The sequence below is a fragment of the Petaurus breviceps genome, unplaced genomic scaffold (assembly GCF_028583685.1).
Source record: "Petaurus breviceps papuanus isolate PSGF00001 unplaced genomic scaffold, PetGlider_PUasm1.0 88611, whole genome shotgun sequence".
NCBI lineage: Eukaryota > Metazoa > Chordata > Mammalia > Diprotodontia > Petauridae > Petaurus > Petaurus breviceps.
The window spans coordinates 41,838-67,863 of NW_027186947.1; the positions used below are offsets into that span (position 1 = coordinate 41,838).

The 26,026-nt window shown below is 44.3% G+C and overlaps 1 protein-coding gene across 1 annotated transcript; it reads left to right on the forward strand.

Moving 5' to 3' along the window:
• The first annotated feature begins 22,843 nt into the window (after positions 1-22,843).
• On the forward strand, positions 22,844-25,624 carry LOC138176401 (immunoglobulin lambda-like polypeptide 5). Its single transcript, XM_069107196.1, has 2 exons — positions 22,844-23,459; positions 25,196-25,624. The coding sequence occupies exons 1-2, from the start codon at positions 23,141-23,143 to the stop codon at positions 25,513-25,515; spliced, it is 639 nt and encodes a 212-aa protein (XP_068963297.1). The 5' UTR covers positions 22,844-23,140; the 3' UTR covers positions 25,516-25,624.
• Positions 25,625-26,026: the final 402 nt, after the last annotated feature.

The following is a 26,026-nucleotide window of genomic DNA, read 5'->3' on the forward strand; positions in this document are numbered from 1 at the left end:
CACATCCCTATGGCCCACTGGCTCCACCTTCTGTCTTCTCATTGCAACACCTTCCCTCTCCAGCCTGGATTTCTGCCTTTCAGTTCAGCAGGTGAGAAAGGTCTCAACCCTTTCCCGTCCTGTTGGGAACAGAAGAAAGGTCAAATTTGAAGTGACTAAGAGTGGGGACGACATAGGACATATATCCATATAGAGGGTAACAGTTCTGATAGGAAGAACAGGACAATAACCCTCTCAGAGTTCCCCAGTAGCCAGGCTCTATCACTCTGGATTCCCAAAAAGCTCTGGCAGGGGTAAACCCAAAAACCTCTTCTCTCTGAATCTCAGCTTTTGCATCTGTAAATTGCACAGACTAGATGATTTTGAGGTCACTTGTTGTTCTGTTATTCTATGTTCTAACATCCCTCCAGGGTCTGGTTCTCGGTGTTTCCCTTTCTACAATTTCTCTCAACTCTGACATTCCATGCTCTAAGTCCCCTGCCTGCAATGCCAAGCAAAGGCAACTTCCCAAGTTTCAAAATACCAGCATAGCTGCTCTCCATTTTACTCAGTGACAAATTAAGCACAGAGAAAATCAAAATATAGCATCATTCAAAATACAGCATTCACCAAGTGTAATTCAATAATTTCCAAGTACTACTCCACCCCTGGACATTACATTCACTTAGTCAATCACAAACCCCTCTTCTCAGATGGAGATTAGTTTCCAAGCATAAGCAAAGTACATTCATTTGGTCAGTCACAGAGCACAAAACGTCAAAATTTCCCCACCCTTGGATCACAATTGAATCTACCCCAGAGTAACAACATGCTTAAGATATCATCACAGCATTTAATAACCAAAGAGAGGTCTTTTCTTCATCTTGACCCAAGGCAAGTTCTCAGCAATCTTTGTTCCTGGGGAGACAAAGCTTAGCAAGGCCACACAATACATTGCCAGTGTCCTCATTAATTCATTCTCTGTCTGCAGAACAGTCCTAGGATCCCTGAAAACATCAGCAAGACCCTCTTCCAGGATTTTTGTAAACATACAACAAGAAAATCCTTCTTCAGGGCTTCTGAACCAACAGCAATGTTCTAGGACCTCTGCAGCAACAGCACTGTCCTTCACCAATCGACAAATCTGGCAAAACAACATCAAAACAGACAGACAAAGTACTGGCATCACAGACATGTCTTCTCAGTCCTTGGCAGCTCTGGGTGGCAGCTCTAAAAAGCCCTGGGCAATTCAAACTGGCCCTCAGTAATCCTCTCAGTCTCTCTCTGCCTCCACAATGCTGCTTCCAAAAAATTCTTCTGCCCCTTCTCTCTTGTGTCTCTCTAAATTCACACCACCAGCTCCTCCCAGTTCAGCCCTCTCTTTTCATGTCAACAAGCCCATCCCACAAGTGGGATTCACAAGCTCTGGGTTTTAACACAATCAATCAAAAAACCAAGCCAATACAGGGGGATCTTTAAATTCCATTACTATTACATTCCAGGGAAGATCTTAAAAATTTACATTCCCATTACACTGCCACCACTGATATTCTCCCTTCCATGTTCTAAGGTCTCTCTAGGCTATGATAGTCAGTGTTCTAAAGTCCTTTTCAACTTTGATATAATAGAGTAACTGGATTTGAATGGAGCATTTGATGAAGTTTCTCATGTTATTCTTGTGGAAAAAAAAGGTTAGGAGAAGTGACCCAAGCAGTGATAGATTTAGGTAGAATCAGACCTGCATGAATGACTGTTGGGATGGAAGGAAGGAAGGAAGGAAGGAAGGAAGGAAGGAAGGAAGGAAGGAAGGAAGGAAGGAAGGAAGGAAGGAAGGAAGGAAGGAAGGAAGGAAGGAAGGAAGGAAGGAAAGAAGGAAGGAAAGGAGGGAGGGAGAGAGAGAGTGCAAACCCTATGAGAAGGGAGTCTGGGTTCTGACTCAAAGATCTTAGAATGATGCATGTCAAGCTGAGTAGTCTCCCATGATATGTGGTAAATGAAGTCCTTGGGAGAAACTAGTCTATGCTATTCATCAGTGCTCCTGGAATAATGCCAGATATTTACTATGGGAAGGAAAATTCATGGACTCTCTGACCTTTGCAACCATCTGGTCACAACATGTATAATCTGAAAATGTAGTACAATGCATGATAAGATTTGTTGGACTGAACAAAGAATAGGGAGTACACTCTCCAGATGAGAGTTATAGCTATATTAGAAGAATCAGTAAATAGATTCAGAATATCTATTTGGGGTGTGTGTGTTTGTGTGTGTGTGTGACTAAGACTTTTTGATTCTCCACTGACCCCCTAAACAGCAGAATAATGTTACTTTTAAATTCCAATGTCCATCAAGTTGGACCATTTTGATCTTATTCAGCTTCTGCAGAACTTTCTGTCCATTCTTCAGATTAAAGGACTGGAGATTCTAGTATGTCTGCACGCTAGGTTTTTGTCTCTGCCTACTGCATGGCTTTCTGTACCAAAGACCAATGTGAGAAATGATTATTTCTCTCTTGTACTTAATAACTAATTATTGTATTAGGAACAAGGTTTTTCCCTTTTCTACTTCGTCATCCAGAAATCAACCAGTGTAGGAAATATTTCTGAAACACCTACCCAGCCAGAATGACTAAGAGCTAATCAAAGAGACATTTTGAAATAATATTAATAGGAATATTCAATGAGGGAAATTTCACAGCTTATTACAGAGAAAGATAAATATTAATAGTTTGTTTCCTCAGTCTCATCAGTCTAGGACAACAGTTACTTAACCTTGAAGAATCATTTTTCTGAAACCACTCAATCCTTCTGCGAGTACTCCCCTCAAGGGCTGTCCTCCAAGCTGGTCACAAGTAAACTGTAATAATCAAAACATCAGTAGCTAGGCAAGAGGCATTGCTTATTCTAAATCTACCTACCACCTTTAATCCATTTTCCCAGGGCCATTGCTTTCATTTTAATGCCAATAATGAATCCCATGAAGTCTCATTATTCAGATTTTTATTACATATTTTGATTGACCTGGAATTATCATATATTGTATATAATTATGAAATCAAACCCCTCTCCAGAGAAGGAAATTGCGTATTAGAGAGGGAGACTTGGGGAACCTATCCAAAGTGAGATGGAGCAAATAGCCAAGAAGGGATTTGAACCAAGGTGCTCTGAGTATGGATTAAGCAGTCTTTCCATGGAACCTTGCCACTTCTGAGAAATATGCAAGGTAGCTAATATTCACAGTATCTTAAGTAGTCTTACCAGTACTAGATGATTAATAAATGCTTGCTGACTGATAGAATAACTGGAGTTGAGTGGTAGTCATCATAGAGTGTTCTACTCATAGCTCTTTGACAGAATCTCTCAAATGGGGCTTTTCTCTTAGGTTACAAACAATATAGTCAGAGTATAGTGTTATATCAGTTAGATTATAGAAATAGAGGGAGTATCTTATGGTTAAAGCTAGGAAGATATTATGTCAAACCTTATCTGTCATGAGCTAGGAATTTTGCTGGACCAGATTAGAGATGTAAGCATGATAAAGAAAGAATTCCATGAAAAAAAAATCAATATAATTTATGGTCATATGAAAAATGCTCTAAGTCATTATTGATTAAAGAAATGCAAATTGAAACAACCTTGAGATAGCATTTTACACCTACCAGATTGACCAAAGTGATTATTATATATTATATTATTATATTATGCTATAAAATGATAGAAGGGGAAAGTGACAAATGTTGGAGGGAATGAGGAACAATTGGGACATTAATTCATTATTGGTGGAATTGTAAACTGATCCAACTATTTTGGAGAGCAATCTGGAATTATGCTCAAAAAGATGTTAAACTGCCTGTATACCTTTTGACCCAACAATACCATTACTTGGTCTATTTCCAAAAATGATTAAGGAAAAAGGAAAAGAACTTATATGTTCTAAAATGTTTTAGCAGCTTTCTTTGTGTTGGCAAAGAACTGGAAATTTCAGGGATGCCCATCAATTGGGGAGTGGCTAAAAAAAGTTGTAGTCTATGATTATGAAGGAATACTACTATGCTGTAAGAAATGATGAGCTCAGTAATCTTAGAAAACCATGGAAAGACGTGTACAAGATAATGAATGCATGAGACAGTGAAGAATGAAATGAGCAGAACCAAGAGAACATTGTATACAGTAACAACAATATTGTTTTAAGAATGACTTTGAGTGAATAATTATAAAGGATGTATGAATAAAGATGCTATCTGTATCCAGAGAAAGAAATGATAAATAGAAGCCTGTATAGAATAAGTTTGCATATATATGATTATTTGTGTCTAATGGTGTAATGGGAATGTAAATTTAAAGATCTTCCCTGCCCCTAGGCTAAAGTGCACCTGGAGCCTGGGGTAGGAGGCTTGTTTTTCAGTAGATACTTTTTGATTGGCCAATGGGTCCAAAAGGTTGTTACATTCTCTGAGCCAGGAGAAGGCTATATAAGCCCTGATGTGTAGCTTTGTTTTGGGACTCACTTTGAGAAGTGTTCTTTGATTTGATCTGGATTCTGGGAAGCCGTTGTTGAGAGCCCCGCCTCGGCTTTGAAAAACCCAGATGTTGAAACCCAGATGTTGATTTGGTATGGATGTAATGGTTGGACAGTTTGAAATCTGTCTACTTGATCTGTTTCTCTGACTTAATAATTCTGTCTGTATACTCTGAAGTTCAGGATGCTGACCTCTTTCCCCTGAGCTAGGTAAACAATACATATTTGACTGATTAAAGTAAGCTTGTTAACCCATTTTGAGTTGCTTTCCTTTATCAAAGCAGATCCAAGAACCTGTGGTGGCAGACGCCCTGAGGACGCTTAGGGTGCTTGCTGCTACAAATGGTGGCCATCTTTCGGGTGTGAGGAGGAGGGGGGAAAAGGGAAAAATGTACACAATAATTTTGTTGTATATTTAAAAAGAATAGCAAGCTATACATAGGAGAGTTGCAGTTTTGTGTACAATCATCTTTTTTATTATTCTATATCATGGAAATGCTTGGTTTATTTCATAAAATAGAAATAAAATAAATTTTTCAAAGAGGAGGAACAGAAGGTGTTCTTGAGTAGGGTGAGCTAAGTTTTGTAACAGGTGGCTGGGGGTCAGCATGCACCACTGGTGCAAGAATTTGTAATGGCAGTATGCAAGGAACAGTTAGGTACAGCCACTAACCATGCTGCTGCTCGCTAGATTCTTACATGATTGTGCTAGGATAAAAAAGCAACAATAGCTAACATTTATATAGTGCTTATGTGCTACACCCTGTGCTAAGTGTTTCATAATTATCATCTCCTTTGATCCTCACTGCAACCCTGGGAAGAAGGTGCTTTTATTATCCCCATGTTCCAGACGAAGGAACTGAGGTAAGCAGAGGTTAAGTGACTTGCTCAGGGTCACACAGCTAGTAAAGTCTGAGGCTGGATTTAAACTCGGGTCTTCCTGACTCTGTGCTAGGCACTCTATTCACAGTAGCACCCAGTTTTTGGTCTTGGTACCTTCCTGATGCCCCCAAATCCAGGACCAGTCTCTCAAGGAATTCTCAGCCAGGTGAGACTCAGTGAGATTCTAGCTTGCTCTGTTCCTCCCCCTGAGTTGCCCTCATCACAGTTTGTCACCCCATAATTTGTGGCTCTGCGTGGGCCCAGATGAAGTCAAGTTGGAAATGAATTTTTGTCAGTGGATTCTGACGCCTATATTTTGATCCTTAGTCCTGCAATTCATGGACAGTTTCAGGACCACAGACAGTGCCTCTCCTTCTGCGGAAGCCTGAACAACAGATTCGGTCTCCCATACCCATGGAAGAGGGCTGCATGTCATGTGATCTTAGTCAAGTCCCTTCAGCTTTCTTGGCCTCAATTTCTTCACCTGTAAAATGGGGGATCAGATAATTTCCTTCTAGAATGCGAGCCCTTTTAGGGTAAGGACTGTTTGTTTTTGTCTTTTAATCTCCAGTGACTAACACAGTGCCTGGAACACAGTAGGTACTCAACACATACTTGATTGATTCTAGCTTGATATTCTAGGATACAATAGATCCTTATATGAGGCAGTGAATTTCCCATCCCTGCGGATCTTCAAGTGAAGGCTGAATGACCACCTCTAGGGAGGCAGTAGAGAGTATTTCTGCTTGGATTGGGTTATAGGATTAATTAATTAACAGGATCATAGATCTGGGGCTGAAAGATGCCTCAAAGGTCATTGGGTTCATCCCTTCATAGATGAGGAAACTGAGGTCCAGGGAAGTCGGATGAATTACCCAGAGTCACATAAACAGTAAGTGACTGCATTGGAATTTAAATTTCAGTCTTGAGACCTTCTCTTCCAAATTCAGAGTTCTTTCCACGGTGCTACACTGCCTCCTGGTGGTCTTTTCGCTTCTATGCAGCTCTGGCAGTTCTAAATCCTCTTATAGTGTGATGAATCCCTCGGACTCTGGGAAGGTCCTCTGTCCTCAACAAGACTGCAAGGCCTGATCCTTACAAAAGCTTTGTCCCATTAGGTTCAGACTTAGATGACCCTGAAAGCCCATGATCTTCAGGTATATTTCAGCTCTGGCTACCTGTGCTCTACGTGCCTCACTCTGATGGTTCTGCAAGAGTAGATGGCACAAGATGGTGATTTCTTAGGGCATAATGCCCTCATCTGGCAGCCCTGGGAAAGTCCTACTGCAAGATCATAGCATCATGGAATTTAGAACTACAAGGTTCCATCTTGTTATACAACTGAGCAAACTAAGACCCAGAGTGGGAATCTGGCTAGTCCACAGTAACAAAGATGGTGGGAGCAACCCAGGTCCCCTGACTTTCAATGCAGTACTCTCTTTATGGTTCCACACTGACTTTTGCTACAGAAAATAGCCAGGGACTCAGTATTGAGTCAAATATTGCAAACCTTTGTTCAAATAAAAAAGTCTAACATCAAAATTAAGTTTATGTATAATTATTGCATTATATTAAATATATTCCAAATCTTTTGGAATTGTTTTATTTAAATGTCATTTATAGTCAACAAAAATTTGTAAAATTAAGAAATTCAATGTGAAGTCTTGCAGATGATACTAAACATATGAGATCTTGCTGAGTTACTTCTTTTAATTCTTACAAAATGTCTAATGTAAAATATTTGTAATTTTTATAATTAGAGTTTTATGATTTAATATTTAGAGATTTCATAATTATATGTAAAATATATTTAATAGTTTAAAAGTATATTATATAAATTTTAATTGGTGTATATACTTTGAGACAAAAGGTATCATTATAGTTATTATAAAATTTAATGAGTAAAGAGTATTATGAACAGTATAATAGATTTCCCTGGGAGTTCATGGCATGCTTTTTTTTGGTGAAAGGGATTCAGAGAACAAACCAAAAAAGGAACAATGAAAGCAATGGGAAGCAACATGTATTTATTTTTGTTTCTCAACAGTCATTTTTGAAATCGATAGCATAGCATTTACAACCATCTACTTTCTTTCCCAACTATGGATTCTACAGCAAAATAGCAACATGATCCCATTCTCACTTGAATTGCCAGTACCAGGAACCAGAGCTAAATTTAATTCTTTACAAAATGTTATTAAGGGATATTGATGTAAAGAATAGTGCCATCATCGATAATGGCAGGTTGTGCATCAATCGTCACACTTTGTATAGATTCATGCACACTTATCCATACCTCCTAAAAAGAATTCATTTCTGACTACTAAAGTAGAAAGGTCCACAGTGATAAGGACAGTTGGCTGCTCCAAAGGCTAAATGACAATACATCTCATATTCTCGGACAAATCTTTGATGGTTCCTCCTAGAACGGCCCTTTATCAGCAATGAATAGATAGTCAAAGGTGGGAGATATACTACGGGCCAGTCAGTCAATAAACACATTAAACATCTACTATGTGCTAGGCACTATACTAAGCACAAGGTATATAAATACAAAAGAAAACTTAAAAAAAGACAGTCCCTGACCTCGAGGCAATCACAATTTAATGGGGGAGAAAAAAAGAAAATTTACACAAACCATATACATCATGAATAGGAAATAATTAAAACATAAAAGGTTCTGAAATTAAGAGGGGTTGGGAAAGGCTTCCTGTATAAGGTGGGATTTCGGTTGGGACTTGAGGGAGGCCAGGATATTCAGTAGGATTTTGATGAGGATGAAGAACATTCCAGGCATGGGGACAACCAGAGGAAATATCCTGAGGCAAGAGATGGAGAGAGACAGAGACAGGGAGAGACACAGACAGAGAAACAGAGACGGAGAGAGTGTGTGTGTGAAGCAAGAGGTTGGTGTCACAGTAGGGGGTGGGCAGTCAGCTCTATTTTGCATAAGTCCTGTAACGCCAGAAGACACAGTCTCTTGGCTCTGGAGAGCAAAACCTCCAAAGAATGTTTTGAGCAGAGAAGTTACTAGTACAGTAACTCTGTCCTTTTCCTCAGTAGCCATGGTATCCAAAGTCCTTTACAATGGGACACCTGAACTCAGTAATGAAGGTCTGGCTTTCAAAGGAAATTTTGGTGGTTTACAGTTATTTGGCTGTTGTCCTTCATGCTCAAAGAAGACCAAAATGACATCCCTATGTTTGGGTCTGGGTAAGGTGTGTCTGACTGTGAATACTCCATATGAATACTTGGAATGGACATGTCTCTAACTTTGAGCATCTCACATTTCTTTTGAGCTACTGCAATTCTTCTTTGGTCACAGAGCACACTGCCTTCTTGAAGGAAGGCACTTCGTGCTGGGCATTCTTGTGCCGGTGTCTACCACGGCTCACAATTAATTTCATTGTTCTTCAGAAAGACCTTGAAGGTGTCCTTGTCTCACTTCTGACATCCGTGTGAGCACTTGCCCTGTGTGAGTTCTCCATAAAAGTCTTTTAGGCAAATGTATGTATATGACATTCAGATTACACGGCCAGCCCGTGGGGTTGTACTTTCTGCAGTAGAGTTTGGATACTTAGCAGTCTAGCTCAAGAAAGGGCCTCACTGTCCAATACCTTATCTTACCAGGTGATGTGAGGATCTCCTAGGAAAATTCAAATGGAAGAGATTCAGCGTCCTGGCATGGCACTGGTAGACTGTCCAGATTTCACAGGCATACAACAATGAGGTCAGCACCATGGCTCTGTCCATCTTCGGTTTTGCAGGAAGCCTAACAACTCTTCTCTATCACACTTTCCTCCAGAGCCCAAAAACACTCAGCTAGCTCCGGCAATGGGTGCATCAGCCTCGCCATCTATGTGGACAGCCCTGGAGAGTGTATTGCCAAGGTAAGTGAGCCTATCCATAGCGTTAAGAAGTTCTCCATCGGCTGGAACCAAAGAAATAAAGACCAAAAGAAGGAAAAATCTTGATCTCTTGCTCTTCTCTCATCTCAATAATATCTAAAAAATAAAGCTTCCTTAGGCTTGTATTGTCACTCTCTGTACATTCTGAGATTTTCTTCTCCCTTTTATAGGAGACCTTGGCTAGAGCTTCTCCAGCTGGCAAAACATGAGGACTTGGAATCAGTTCCTGTTTGAATGAAAAGTCACTTGTTCTATCTGCCCTCGGTTGGGAGGTGAGAAATTGAAGCCAGGCATCTGGACTCTGAATGAGTTCATGTCTTGGTGCTCAGAATTGTATCTTAAAATCTTCTGCTCTCAAGAGGATGTTTATGCATTCCTTATTGTCTTATTAAGTTTTAAGTCTACACTGTGTCAACATCAATATCCCCTATCATTACTTTTCATTCCCCTTTTTTCTCAGTTACTGGTGCTAATTAACCGAGGCTGATTCCTGTAAACCACAGGATTGCATGTCTTTTTATGTTAAGCATTTCACTTTCTTTTTAATATTATTAATGTCTTGACTTTATACTCTTCTGCTTCCAAACCACAGCTCACATTGTTCTGAGATCTACTTTCATTCCCCTCACCACTAATGCTATTTGCAAAATACCCCAGTTTTCTTCTGTATTTCAAATCAGTTACATAACTTTGCTTCTAAATGAGCTCCTTCTCCCATGTCCTTATCTCAAATCCCTTGCCATCATCTGTCACTCTCTCTTCCTTTCTCCCCATTCCTCTTTCTGTCAAAGGCACCATCTTCCAGTGTCTCAAGAGATTAATTTTGGGATTATCCTCAGTTCCTCATATCCTCATCCCAAGAATCCAATATGCTGTGTGGTGTTTCAAAAGATTCACGACACATGAATTCTGGGTAATTTAATCATTTTATTAAAAATGTCAGAATCTTAATAAAAGCATGGTCATTTGGCCACATCTTTCTTAGAACAAAAACCATCATAGCCGTATGTTCATGGCTTAGACGCCCATTAGAAGAGGGGCATTCCCAAGGGTGGCAATCAATTCTGACTGTCTAACAATTAATGAGAAAATGAACATTACAGTGAGGGACTGGACCTGAACTTTGATGATTTTTTTTACCTCATAGTTGCCCCCAGTCTTGCACAATCTATTCAAAGAATTGATCCCTGCTCAAACCTGAGAAGAGCATAATGGGGGGGGGGGGTGTCTGGATGGATAAAGCTAGCTAACCTTCAGAGACTGAGGTCTTGAACTGAGGGTAAAAGGAAAATGGGGCAAATCTGAATCTCCCCAAATCACTGGTTATTAATCATCATTTCTCTCAGCTGTCAAATCTTGCCATTCCTGTCTTCACAACATCCCTCACACCCAACCTCTGCCACATTTACACAGCACAGTTCAAACCCTCTTCAATCAATAAACACTTATTAAGTGTTCTACTATGCACCAGGCACTGTGCTAAGTACTAGGGATATGAAAAGAGGAAAAAGACAATCCCTGCCCTCGGGGAGCTTACAGTTTTATCATCTCTTTTCCAGATAGCCTTCTATCTTTTGTCCTTGCTTCAAGTCTCTCACCACTCTAGTCTACTCTGCACACTGACAACCACAGTCATTTTCCTTAAAGGCAGATCTGACTAGGTGACTCCCCTACTCAATTGATTCCATTATTAATGACTGGGATAAAATGCAAATTCCTCTGGTTAACTTTAAAGGCCACATACAGCCTGCTTTAATTTATCTCTCCAACCTCACTGAAAATTACTCAACCTCCTGTAGTCTAAAATCCAGTCAAAATGGCCTTTACTGATGACCTTCCACCTTCCATCTCTAAGCTTCCCCCATGCTTGAATGCTCTCCCCTCCTTTTCTGCATCTCTTCCTCTAAGACACAGCTCAAGCACCATCTTCTGCATGAAGCCTTTCCTGATGCCCTCGATGGCTCATGCCCTCTCTCCCAGTCTACCTGGTTTTTAACTACGTGTGTATGTTTATTAATTTCATATTTAGGCTACATATTTTCATATATTCTCATCTCCCCCACTAAAATGTAAGCTCTTTGCAAGTGGGAATGGTCTCATTCTTCATATTTGTATCTCCATCAGGAACCCAGTCCCTGGCACATGGTAATAACTTAATTAATACTTGTTGATTAGTTGATTCACAGATAATCAGAGATTTTCTCTGGTTTTCTCTTTTCTCCACATCAAACATTTCCATTTTGGTTTCTTGCTTGACAACTTGTGAATGCATGGGCTCCCCTGTTCCCTTTGAGGTAACTTTGCTTCCAAGTCTCCAGACAATTCGATTCTGAGCAATTGAATGGAACTTGCCAGACCTACTGGGTCAGTCAAATCCAACTCTTCCTGATATGGAATTTTCTCTTTTCTTTTTAAGTGATTCTTATTCTCAAGCTGATTTTAAAATGTCTCCTCTCCAAGTTAGAGAGAAAAGTTAAGAGGACAATATCTTCAGAGAGGGGGTTCTTAAGGACCAGATGGGTCTGAGCTGCTACCACTAGAAACTCAAAATAGCAAACCTCCTTCAGAGGACCCCTTTTTTCTTTTTCTGTTTTTGGAGTCACTGGGGAGAAGATATTTTCAACCACTTCAAGACTGAGCGCCTTTTTACTGAACAGATGTGAACAGTAACTCCTAGAAAAGGTAAAAATAAATATTCCATTGTTAGCAAGTCACCCAACCAAAAAAATCTATTTATTACAACTCTCCTAATTTGATTTAAGGATCCTTCTTTGAAAAAACTTTAACCAATTTATTTTGTCTGGAAATTTTTATGGTTCATTTCTCTAGTGGTAGAAGAGCTGACTTTTCCTGGGACAGAGATATTGTCATACACTGGTCCTCACTCTGTGATTTCCCCCCAACTTTTCCTCTCAAAGAAGATATTGACCTCAGGTGCTGAGTGGAGGATTCATCTTCAAAGCCCACTAACTACCAGAAGTCTAGGTTCAGTTCCTTCCCTCTTACAAGGAACCTGGCTCTATTCTTTTTTTCCTGTCCAGAGTTAATATTGTAATAGCAAGGATCCTAGCACACCCAGGATGGGCTGCTAGAACAGGTTCTTTGATCTGTTTTTAAAAGAAAGACTTCTCAAAAATGGAGTAACAATCCTACTTTTAATTACATTCACTAGTTCAGGGGAAATGTCAACATCCTAAATATAGAGAAAATACAGGCAGAGAAATTGGCACAAAGACAAGGCTCCTGTCTGGGTAAAGCAATACCCTATACACTTTACATACAGAACTGGATCAAGAGAGCACAGACATCTGGTAGTCAAGGGGCTCTGAACATATGGCTACTCAGAGTCTTGACCAGGAAATCAAAAGATCCTTCTCATGAGTAAACCCCCAAAACAAAATACCAACTCAGAGTATATATACAGTTCTCAGAGCCAGGAGGCACCACAACCCTTGTGACTCAGTGCCTAATTAACTTAGTACCAAAAGGTATGAAAGCCTTCCTACAAGCAAGCCTCCTCTAAGCAAGCTTTCTTAAGCAAGTTTCTCCCCCAGTGGGCTCTATGTGATTCAGAATGTATCCCAGCTGGGCACATAGGTCGATGAATGGGTAGGGAATGGGTAGGGAAGATCTTCAAATTCCCTTAGCATTACAAGCCCTGAAGGCCTGGTTTCTCAATCTGAAGTTCCACCAATTTTGAGGTCAGCCACTCTGATGTCGGAGGATCCACTGACCAAGGAAGTGCCCAATGTCTCCTTAATGACCAGAAATATCTCTTGAACAAGTAAGGAGGCCTTTGTAACCTTGTGATTCCACACTTCTCTTTACTTTGAAGGTTCCACCAGCTCTGGTTAACTAATTTTAAACACTGAACAGAATCATCTATTTACTACACAAGCCACCACCTAACCATGAAGAAAACACAAAACATATCCCTTTTAGCCAGTTGGAACAGCCTGAAAGCCTGGAGAGAGAGCTGGGGCTATAGAGCTCCCCAGAGGAGTTTCAGGTAGTTAAGTTCCTTCTCACTTATGAGACCCCTGCCTTCACCCCACCATCCACCCCTGCCAACCCTTCCAACCTTGATCTGCTGCCCAGTGCTAAGAAGACAAGGAAATTGTCCTCTGTCACTTATGGAACAAGTTTTATTCTTAGAAATCTTAAAGAAAAGATTCCTTCTGGCCTGGCTTAAGGCTTGCTCTCTTCAAAGGTCAGCAGTCTTATGTACAAATACCTCTTACTGCACCCAGCAGACTTGGCCTTCCTCTCAAAGTGCATCAGTAAGACCAGGCAACTTACCTGTAGCACACATTTCTATAGCACTTTTAGGTTTGCAAAGAGCTTTAGAAATGTTCATTCATTGATCTTCATAATCACCCTGGAGGTAGGCTACAATTATTATCCCCATTGACTAAGAAAAGTGTAGTGACTTGCCCAGGGTCACACAGCCAGTTAAGTGTGTGAGGACAAATTTCATTCAGGTCTTCCTGACTCCAGGCAATGTGCTCTGTCCATTGTGCTACCCAGCTGGATTCTTAATGTGGGGCCCATAAATGTTTTTAATATTTGGATGACTGTATTTTAGCATAATTGGATTCCTTTGTAATCCTATGTTTCTTATCTTAGATATTTAAAAACATTATTCTGAGGAGGGGCTCATCGATTTCACCTGACTACCATGACAGGCCTTGACATGCAAAAAAAAAGTCAAATGGGGAGAACCTCAGCTCTGAGGAAGGCCTTCAAGCAGGAGCTCTTCTAGACCATGATTACTTGTACTGGGCTCGGGATCCAAGTCCAAAGACATCACTTAACTATTGAAGAAAAACATGAACACTTTGCTCTGCATTTTAGGAACAAGCCTGCCAGAAACAATCTTTGTTTATTTATCCTGTTCTAAATTCAAGCATTTTTAACTTAGAGAGAGAAATGTCCAGATTTCCACAGTCCTCTCACACCCTTAGACATCTCTCTTCCCAAGAGAAGACATTTTTGAAATAAGTTTTATAGGAATCTTGAAGAATAAAAATTTTATAATAAGATAGAATCTGGTAGTTAAACAATTCAGGGTAAAGTTATGTTTCATTACAGGGGTAGTTAAGTGGTACAGCAGATAGAACCCTGGGCCTGAAGTCAGGAGTATGAATTCAAATCTGACCTCAGACACATACTGGCTGTGTGACCCTGGGCAAGTTACTTACAACTGTTTTCCTCAGCTTCCTCATATGTAAAATGAGCTGGAGAAGGAAATGGCAAACCACTCCAGCATCTTTGATAAGAAAACTTCAAATGAGGTCATGAAGAGTCAGATGTGACTAAAACCAACAAAACAATAACAACAATGGTCTTAGACATGAGGTATTTCTCTAAGTCTGGTTACCATCCTAAGTCAATTCATCTAGAGATCTTAGTTTTAACTCTCAAACTTTTACCCATTTTCATTTTTTTAAGATGTTAGGCATAAGCGGAAGCAGGAGGGAGCATTTTAGTGAAGAACAGTGTTTCCTCAGAAGCTTAATTAAATACTGATAGTTTCCCTCCTTCAAGGAATTCTGGGCAGGACTTTAGACTAAATAAATATTTCTTTATCTCTTCACATTTTCAGTTGAAATTAAAAGGGGGAATATACTTCCACAATTGACTAATTAAAAGCATTTAATCAACTCTGTCTAAGAAGCCAAATATGGTCATATCAGATCCCAAGTCACCATTTATACCCCAGACTTTGCCCATTCAGTCCTGCTCCAACTTCCGCAGCAAGGGAGACAGAAATCTAGAGGCTCAACTCTGAGGCCAAAGCCTAGAAAAAGGGTTTTCACTCATGATCTGAGTCATTGTCTGGGCTGTACTGGTAAATTCAGGAACCACAGGCTCCCTGGGCTCTTGCCAAGGGTCGATTGACAGGTGTTGGCAGGGGAATGGGCAGATTTGATTTCACTTTCTTGGCCACTATCAGTAATTTCACCTTCCTCCAGTTCTTGGTCACTTACACACTTGGTCATTCTTCTTTCTTCTAGCCAATTATGAATAGCAACTTGGTTCTCTCTTACCATCTCCCTCCTCTGGAAAGAATATTGGCACTGGGCTTGATTCCCACCTCCATGAACTTGGACATCCTTTTACATCCCTGGACTCAAGTTTCTCCCCCATAAAATGAGGGGCTCGACTCTGGGATCCTTTCCAGTCTTAGATGTAGGATTCCATTATCCCGCTTCTTTTGGACACCTACTTGTTATTTTTGCTTCATCCTCCCAAATTCAGGAGGATACTAGGAAAATCCCAATAATTTGAGTAGCGAGCAGAGAACACTGGGAGAAAGGTTCACAACCCAATAGGAGTCGGAAGACATGCCCCAGGGAAGCTCATATGGAAACCTGGTCCCCGAAGAAAATAACATCAGGAGGCAGATATTTTTGTGCAGATACATTTCACCATGCTGTACCTCATTTAATTTTCCCAACATCCCTCTGATTTAGGGGGAGCATGGATTTTATGGAGCAGCCAACTGAGGCTGATAGATGTCAATCAACCAACAGTCATTTTAAGCACCTACTGTGTGCTAGGGGACTGGGCATAGAAGGACAAAGGTGAGACAGTCCCTACCCTCAAGAAGCTTTGGTAGTGCTGTGTTTGAGCTCATATCCCCTAACTCAAGAGATGGTGCTATTTCAGCCTCCTGGGAGGCGTCAACAAAGATCTTTGAGAGCAAGAGTGAAGAGGATCTGGAAAAGGAAGGCTCAGACAGAACACTGAAGAGCCAGAATCCCAGAACCTGAGAGCTGGGAAAGGCCTCAGCAGTCAAATAGTTTAACTCACCCCCAAAGGGAATCCCTTCTATAAATCTAACATTGTCTCTGAGTGAGATCTAACCCTTGGGCTAGGTGGGGGCCTCAGAAGGCAGCAAGGAAGGTCATCCCAATGGAGATGTCTCAGGAAATGGGGGAGGGAGGGGCAGGGACAAACTAGGATCTCTCCTCAAGAGACAGCTGAGGCTCTCTCCTCAAGTGGTCCCAGATTTACAATGGCTGGTCAGTACAGAATGTGGCTTCACATCTCTAGCACCCTAGACACAGCTGACAGGTGCTGTGTGAGGTGGGGAGCGTCTGGCTGCCAACCACAGGCTGGGGTTTCCCCTCCTTGGCCTTTTTCTAGGGGATTTCCCAGGAGAAAATGTCCCTCGAGTGCTCAGGGCCAGCTACTGGCTCCTAGAAGGCAGAGGTCCCAGAGAGTAGGACTCAAACCCATGAATCCAGATGACTTAACCAGCTGACAGAATCCAGATTCTATTCCAGAAAGAAGGACAAATTAAAAAAGAATCCAGGTTCTAGACTCTGGATCTCGGAGTCTGGGATCTAAGCTCAAGACTCTGGATCCTAGAGTCTGGATTGTTGGGTTTGTGTTCTAGGCTTTAGACCCTGAGCTCTGAGTCCTCAACTCTAGAGGCAGGGCCTTAAGACCTGAGACTGGACAAGGATAGGGCTGTGGCTACAGTCTGGTCTCCAATCTTTTAAGTCTGAGCCCTTCACAGACTAGCCTCAACCCACCTTTCCAGCCCCAGTATATGTTACTCCCCTTCCTGGATTCTGTGATCCACCAAACTGCCCTCTTTTTATTCACTGAACATGATACTCTATCTCCCATGACTAGACCTTTGCCTTGGCCATCCTCCATGCCTGGAAATCCCTCCCTTCTCACCTCTACCTTTGAGATTCTCTCACTTCCTTTAAGATGTGACTTTGAGCATCTTCCTGTGCATCAACCCTTTCCTGATTCTTTCCTTCTCCCCACCAACCTTTCCAGACTGGTTGGCATTCATCTGTATTGATTATCTTCATATCTAGGCTGTGTATTGTTTCCTGTGGGCTCATTGTCTCCCCCAGGAGAAAGTTGGGGAAGGGATTATTTCATTCTTTCTTTTCATGTTCCCATCACCCAGGCTTGTGTCTGATACACGGTAGGTATTTGATAACCATTTATTGATCTAAGTCTGGAATTTAGATTGTGGACTGGACTCAAGGCTTTGAGTGCTAGGCTCTAGGCTGAGTCTGGGCTCTTGTTCTGAGATCTAGGCCCTGGTTCTAGATCTTAGGAGGGATCTAAGCTCTATATTTTGGGAACTGGATCCTGAGCTCTGAGTCTGGGCCTCTGGGCTCTGTCCAGCTCTTCCTCTTTAGCTCTGGCAGCATCACTCCTCAACTCCCCAGAGTGAGCCCAGGGAAATAGTCTGACCACATGATCATTCCTTGTATTTAAGTTCTTGGGCTCTTATTCTATTCCCCCACCCATTTCAGCCCACTTTCACTGGCCCAAACCCAGACTCCAGGCAAAATTGCCTTGAGGATGTGCTCTGACTGCCCCCCCAATCCAGCTTGTTGGTACAAAGCCCACAGGGGCTCATTCAGGGTCTATAAACAAAGCCCAGATATCTATTTGTCAGTGATATGGCAAAGAAGATTTATTATTCTTTTTTTTTGCCTTTTGGGGGCCAATTGGGGCTAAGTAATTTGCCCAAGATTACACAGCTAGGTTTTTTGTGTAGGTGTTAAGTGTCTGAGGCCGGAACCAAGCTCAGGTCCTCCTGACTCTGGGGCTGGTGCTTTACTCACTGCACCACCTAGCCACACAAGATTTCTTGTTCTTAAAAGACAGTGTAGTGAATAAGTGAATTCTTGGGGAAAGGGGAAGGAGAAGGAAACAAGCATTTATTAAGTGCCTATTGTGTTCCAGGCATTGTGCTAAGGACATTACAAGTATTGTCTCATTTGATAGACAGAAGACCTGTAACATCACTGAGTCTCAGTTCCCTCATCTGTAAAGTGGAACTAATAATAGCTCCTACCCCCTGGGGTGACTGTGAGGCTCCAATGAGATGGTAGAAAACACCCTGTACATCTCTGAGCCAACTATTATCTTCACTATCCAGACGGACCTTCGAGTAGTGTGGGATGGGCAGCAGGTCTTCTCTGGTCTCTCCAGATGCCAGTCCCTTGACTCACTACAATTATTTACTGACTCTGAGAACTAAAAGGGATTTCATATATCAAATTGAACCCTGAACAACATCAACAACAAGCCTTCTATGATGTCCCTGGTAAGTAGCCATACTGACTTGGTTTAGAGACCTCGAGGAACAGGGAACTCACTACCTATCCAGGTATCCCATTTGACTTTGGCATGACTCAAAGGGCTCAGGAGTTTGGTTTGGTTTTTTCTCCACTTAGTGCTCAACGTGGGAGGAAAGTCTGTGCTCCCTTCCCCCACCTAAAAAAATTTAAGATTCAGGCCTCAGAAAGTAGAGAACCCTGGGTGGGGACAAGAGGAGAGGAGTGTCATTCTCCTGAAATCAGTGGAGCAGTCGGTCACCTAGGCAAGAAAGAGCCCAGTACTCTGGGGACCTCCCTAGCCAAGTGCTCAGTACTCTGGAGAGCTCCCAAGCCAAGAGCCCAGTGCTCTGGAGAGCTCCCAAGCCGTATCCAGTACTCTGGGGAGCTCCCTAGCCAAGTGCTCAGTACTCTGGAGAGCTCCCTAGCCAAGTGCTCAGTACTCTGGAGAGCTCCCAAGCCAAGAGCCCAGTGCTCTGGAGAGCTCCCAAGCCGTGTCCAGTGCTCTGGGGGAGCTCCCAAGCCAAGAGCCCAGCACTCTGGGGAGCTCCCTAGCCAAGTGCTCAGTACTCTGGAGAGTTCCCAAGCCAAGAGCCCAGTACTCTGTAGAGCTCCCAAGCCAAGAGCCCAGTGCTCTGGAGAGCTCCCAAGCCGTGTCCAGTACTCTGGGGGAGCTCCTTAGTCAAGTGCTCAGTACTCTGAAGATCTCCCAAGCCAAGAGCCCAGTACTCTGGAAAGCTCCCTAGCCTAGCAGTGTGTTGACTGATTCCCATGGGCTCCACTTTGTCTATGGCAACTATCTCCAGGGAACTTCCACTGGAAACTCACTCGAGTGTCCCCTTCCTGCTGGTTCCAACGAAATCGACCCCCACAGGCTCCAGGTGTGTCCCCTCCACCCCCAACCTCTGGGGGACATGGAGTCAGGAGAACAACCCAAAGGAAGCCGTTGAGCCCCAGCTCCAACCACAGCAGAGCCGTTGTGGACCTTTCCCTGGGGTAGCAGTGGTGTTGGCAGCAGCAAGCCCCCCAGCACCATGGGGCAAGGATGATAAGAAGCAGCTGCTTAGAGCCCGATGTGGACAAGGCTCTTGGACAGAAGAAAAGCAGCCTGGGCCACATAAAAAGTGTCCAGAAAGATCAAGAAGGTCAACATCTCTGGGGAACCTTCAGGAGACTGCACTTGGGGTTGACTCCAGCTGAAGGCAACTCTAGGATCTGAGTGTGGATGCCCCATCCCAGTACCCAGGCATGGGCTCCCGCGAGGCCAACCTCGAGTGCTGGCCCCGGTACACTGCTATTCCTACTAGTCCTGGCACCATCTGCCCTCTTTCTGGACCTAGAAAAGGAAAGACAGGCTCTCCCTGGGAAGGAGAGCTCAGGGCTAAGAGGCTCCCAGACTGGAGAGCCCTGGGACCTCAGAGCAGGAGACAGCCAGCAAAAGGCCAGCCCTGACCTTAGAAGCAAGGAGCTCAGGTAAGGAATTTCCAGGGATGTATGGAAGCCTATAACTTTGATCTGCTATGGGCAATAGGAGAGAGACATATGAAGACCAGGGAAGAAAGAAAGCATAATGGGCAAAAACCCAGGGAAGACCTAAGACACACAGAAAGGACAGTGTGTGTAGCTATCAAGAGAAGTCAGTGACCAAGACAGAGAAAGATATAGTTGGGGGGAAATAGACATGGTAGAAGGAGAGGGAGAGAGAGACAGAGTATTCCACGTCATAGAAAGATAGAGGAAAGGGAGCTGGTAAAAAAAAAATTGGGGGGGATGGTTTCTGTATATTACAAGAAACAAGGAAGGAAAGAGACAGAGGAAGACAGAGTTGGGGAGAGAAGAAGAGGGAAGGAGAAAGGAAGATAGTAGGCAGGAAAGCAATAAAAAGAAAAACCAGATGTGGGAGAGAGGGGAATGGAAAAGGAGAGTGAAGGGAAAGGAAAAGGACTGGGAGAGGCAGGGAGAAAGAGGGAGACATCCAGAGAGAGAAGGAGAGAAAAGAGAGCAAAAATGAGAAAAGATATGGGGCTGCTTTGGGAGAGACTTGGGGACCACATAAAAGGAGAGAAAAGCTCCATCTGTCTTCTGCCTTTGTCAAGCCCCATGTGGAGTGATTGGTTCTGGGCACTACAATTGAAGAAAAATCTTGATAGACTAGAAAACCCCCAGAGGAGAGCAATCAGGGTGGGAAAAGTGCATTAACCGTAGCCCTGGTCTTGAAGTGCAGAGAGTAGGGGTCGAATCCCCACCCCCAATGTAACTGTGATTCAGGGCAGACGGCTCAATCACCCTGAGCCTCCATTTCCCAATCTGTAGAACGGGGATATATACTCCACTTATCTCACAAGAGGGCATTGTGTAAACCTTACAGTACTGTTTTTAAAAGCACCATAAGTGTTTTTCTCATTGCCGTTTTTAAGAAGTGAAGGTGCTTCTTCTGGAGAAAGAGACACAGCGAGGGGGGAGTAGCTATTGCTGTCTTTGAACAGCTGGAAGGCTGACCCCAGGAGGTCAGCTCTAGGAGTGGTGAGGAGGAGATTGCACAGATGCCACTGAAAAAGCCCCGGTAATCAAAGCTATTCAAAAGCAGAAGGCAATCTCCCTGGAGGTAGTGAGCTCCCCGTCACTGGAAGTCTTCCAGCAGACAGTGAATGGTCACTCATCAGGGATGATATCCATATCGTGTCTCCTTACAACAGGTAAACACCTTGAGGGCTGGCACAGTTGCACATCTTTTTTCCCCAGCACTTGGCTCATAGTAGGTACTTTAAATATATATTAAAATATATTTTAAATATATTGTATAGACAGTCTCCCAGCAAATGAGAAGGCCACGAGGCCTAAGACAGAACTCCAGGGGAGGGCCCCTCTCATCTTCTCTGTTCCCCCCAAGGCCCAGGAAAGGCCTCCTCTTTCTTCATATTTTATCCTTTCAGTGAGACCCTGAGGGACCATGGCTCTGTCCATGGTGACAGGGGCACAGGCTACATCCACCACAAAAGGTAACCAGAGAGGGCAGAGCTTGCTGCCAAAAGCCATGTGTTCCTTCCCTTGCTGGACCTCAATTTCCCCCTTTGTGAAATGGGACAGTTGGCCTTGGGAGCAACTAAGGTCCCTTCCAAGTGATGCCATATTGTGACTCTACTGGAGGCGGGATGGGACAAGGAAAGGGGCACTGATTTGGGAGTCAAAGGATCTGGTTTCAAATCCTGCTTCTACTTCTTACTGCCCATGTGACCTTGGGGAAATTACCTGAATTCTCTGTTCCTTCGGCTAGACAAAGAGGCAGCACCAGGACCCTCCAGAATAGGGTCCCTTCCAGGTCCAAGGCAATGATAACAGATGTTCATCAACTCAAATCCACAAACATTTCTTCATAAGAGCTTACCCTTAAATAGAACACAGGCATCACCTGAGCCCCTCCAATAGATGGGGTGGCAAGTGGTAAAGGTATTGTTGTCCCCCTTTGACAAAGGAGGAAACTGAGGCTTACACAGGTCACACAGGTGTGAAGGGAAGGGTTCAAACGCAGATCTTCCTAATGACAAGTATACCGTCTAAACTGGAACATTGGATTGAATCAGAGCCCAGAGTCAGGAAGACCTGAGTGCAAATTCAGCCTCAGACACTTGCTACCTGTGTGATTGTGGCCATGTTGCTTCACCTGCATTTGCCTCAGTATACAATGGGGATAATAATTGCATCTGCCTCCCAGTATTCTTGTGAACATCAGATAAGGTAATCATTGTGCTTAGCAAATAGCAGGCATTTAATAAATGCCAGAAATGTCAGGAAGTTTAAGGACCTGGATGCATAAAGCACAGGACCTGCTCTCTAGGAGCTTCCAATCTAAAGGGACGTTCACAGGTAACTATGATGAAAGGCAGAGATTCAGCGTGTTGAGAACGTCCGATCCTTGCAGGGAAGTAGAGAAAGACAAGGCTAGAAAAGCCAGAGTGATGCTAGGATCAGAATTCATCCAATTTGAAAGCCATGATAGTAGATTATTGATGTATGATGGTCTATGAGCCATAGCATATGATGGGTGATACATGTGCTAAATGAAGCGACATGACAGAATGAAATTCTTCAATAGACAATGGAGAACCTCTCAAGACCCTTGAGTAGATGAATAGCGTGAGCAGGCATGCAAGTGACACCAGATGGCCCCAAAGCCCCTCTCAGCTCAGATTCTGTGGGACTGCACTTCTGAGATCTGAAGGGATAGATGTGCAAGAGAGTCGAGCCTCATCTGCTTGGTCCCAGAGGGTACAACCAGGAGCCAGGGGACAAGGCTGCAAAGGGGAAGAGGCCAGCTGTCCCAAAGCTGAATCGACTACCTGCGCAGCCTCCCAGCCCAGACATCAGGACCACTTGTTGGGGATAGTGCTGGGTAGAGTGCTCCTCAATCAGCTATGGGGTGACCTGGGTGGTCGGCCCTGACTGAGATTTCAGAACTTTAGGGACTCTCTGAACACTATGGAGATGCTGAGAAAAGGTCAAGGATGAGACATGGGACCATTTTCTTGGCAGGCTCTTTGTGTTAGTCACCGGAAAGGATTCTCCAACAGCTAAGGCCAGAAATTGGAAACAGAGCACGTGGGCAACTCTCACGAGAAGGGAACTAAGCAGGCCTGGGAAGGCCTTAGGCATTTGCTCTGGATCTCGAAGTGCAACATGGATAAAGAGAAAAGAAAGGGAAGAGGGGCTCAGGGTAAGAAATGCTTTGCACAGAGGTGCTTTTGAGGGTCAGCTATGAGATCAGTCTTTTTGCGGGGAGGGAGGAAAAACTTCAGGGGAACCGTCTCCAATGGCCCTGATCACAGCCCTGGGGCGAGTCCTACCCTAGAGGCAGGAGAGCTGATGGCGAACTACCCCTTTCCTAATACCCTGGGCCCCACCTGCAATGCTGTCACAGCCAGCTCTCAGCCATGGCCTCCTGTCATGCCCGGCAGGCTTCCAGACCAAGAAGGCCGAAGGGGGCCAAGGCGCACCTGCAGGCAGCCGGAGTTTTGGTCCAACTCTGGAACACAGCAGCATGTCTTTGGCAGTGGCACCCAACTGACCGTCCTCAGTAAGTGACCTTTGGATTCCCTTTCCCTATCTGTTCAAATTTCTTGCTGGGAAATAACCCTGTTTCTGACTGGGTATCACCCACTTACCTGAGGATCTCCCTAGCTCCAGATGGCTAGGGGTGGGGGACAAATGTGGTACAGCCTACAGAAGCCCAGAGTGAGGACTATGACCCAGCAAGTAAGAGACTCAATCCCCAGAACATACTCTAGGAATTGCATTGTCCCCAACGTGGAGATAACGGATAAGGTGGGGGGTAGGGGACGGTGTGAGGCAGGACAGAATCAGGCTTCCCCGCAGAGGGGTAGTCTCCAAAGTCTATGGGTTGTTGGGCAGGCACAGCTTACATTCCAGCTTCGGTCTTCAGGGTCCTGATGAGGAACTAGAGGGTATCACAATGGGCAGATGCTGGAGCCTTGGCTGCTAGGCTGCCTGGGTGGGCAGACCAACTGAGGAGTGCCTGGGGGCCTTGGGCAGGAGGCAGTGACAGACTAAGGGCAGAAGAAGCAAAGCCACTGGCTCCCTCATGAGCAGCTCTCTGGGACGTCTGGTCTTAGCCTCCAGGGGCAATGGGAGAAGATGATGGGACAGGGAGCCAGCACTGATCACAGATACCCCAAACTACAGGGGTGGAGGTAGAGTCAGGAAGAGGCAGTGGAGGGAAGTTACTACAGCCCTGGGCTTGGAATGAGGAATGCTGGGATTGGAATTCTGCCTTCTGTTGGTCGCTTGGTTAGGTGGTTGGGTGGCTGGTTGGTGGGTCCCTCCTGCTCAAAGAGGACCCAGACAGTATCACTAGGTCGGGCTCAAGGTACAGTGTGTCCACCTGTGGCTGACCAGACCAGGAAGAGCTTGGGGGCTCTATCCCAGGTTGGACACAATGAAGCCATATGAACATTAGGAGTGTCAAGGTCTCTAAATTTGTGCATCTCACATTTCTTGTGACCTCCTGCCTTTGGCACTTACTAGCTAAGTGAATCAGGGTAAGTTAATTAACATCTCCTTACATTAGTCACTTGATTGACACAATAAGGTGGTGGAACTCAGTGACCTCAGTGGTCTTTGTATCTCTAAATCTGTGGTTCTATGAAAAGACTGAGAGGGAAAGCTAGTTGGACAGTCAGGGTAGGTCCAAAGGTCACTCAATCTTAACAGAGCCTAGCAGAATAGTAGAGGAACTAAGAGTGGGGAAATATGCCTTGGAGAGAAGTACTGACGCTCTGTTGAGCTCAGGCATGAGGAAAAGGCTGTGGAAAGGTAAAGGGTGGTCATCTCACAAACCATGGGCTATGGTCCAAATGAAGCCTCCTCGCTGCCCAGGGGAGGACTAGCCAGGGGCGCCTGCAGAGCAGGAGACCTGGCTGGGCAGGGGAGGACCCAGAGAGAATAAAGCCAGAATCTTAGCACATCTGAAAGAACTGGGGGGAGACAGGGAGGGAGGCTTGGAAGCAGAGCATCATCTGTGCTCCCCAAAACCTTTCTTTGATTTATTGCCTCCTCCAGAGTGACTCCCCAACATCAGACAACAGTGCATTGGAAAGCAGTCAGGTTCAAGAGAGGAAGAGGGAAGGGAGTGCACATCTGACAAGTCCCAGGTTCTCTGGGGTCAGGAAGAATTAGAAATACAAAAACCTCTCAGCACGAACAGGAGAATAGAATGGGGTTATAAGAATCAATGTTAACGTGTCTCCACTGTGTATAACACTGATTTCTTCCCCATCTCCACCACACTGCCAGGTCGGCCCAAGGCGACCCCCACCATCAATCTCTTTGCTCCATCCCAAGATGAGCTGGACACCAGAAAGGCCACCCTCGTGTGCTTGATCAATGGCTTCTACCCTGGTGCCGTGGAGGTGGCCTGGACCAGAGATGGTTCCCCCGTGACCCAGGGGGTGGAGACCACCCGGCCATCCCGCCAGAGTGACAACAAATACTCAGCCAGCAGTTACCTCTCACTCTCCTCTGACCAGTGGATGTCAGCCAACACCTTCACCTGCAAGGTCACCCATGAGGGCCAGGTCATCCAGAAGGAGCTCTCCCCAAGCCAGTGCACATAGACACCCACATCCCTGCTGCACCCCCCCCTCCATCCCCACACATGGGCTTCCCCAGCTCATCCTCCCCTCTCCCCTGCTTCCAATAAAGATCTTGTCTTTTCTCATTCAATTGCCTCTCCTGTCTTCTGTATCTGATCTCCCCTCCCCTTGATGCTGCCTCACATCATGTGGTCCCTGACAATGTGGCCAAAAAGCCAGCACAGGCCAGGGCACTGACTGGATGGAACATGAAAGCCAATGGTCCAGTATATACAATGGGTCACATCCTCTGAGTCACTCAACTTGGGGAGAGAAACAGTGGATGAGGGTGGGGGTCCATGGAGTAATTCTACCTCTAGGGAATGGGACAGAGGGATCAGAGTGGAACCCAGGACCACTCCAGCTCAACGTCAGCCACCAGGATGGACAAAACCCCTCCCATCCAGACAACCCAGAGCCCTAGAAGATAGACCAGACCACCCTCTCCCTGACACATCAGAGGGCTGCAGGGCAGGGAACACTGGCTCCACAG

Coding starts and splice junctions, on each gene's coding strand:
- LOC138176401 (XM_069107196.1), top strand. CDS start 23,141: ATGAGATCAGTCTTTTTGCGGGGAGGGAGGAAAAACTTCAGGGGAACC. Junction 23,460..25,195: donor CACCCAACTGACCGTCCTCA/GTAAGTGACCTT, acceptor CCACACTGCCAG/GTCGGCCCAAGGCGACCCCC.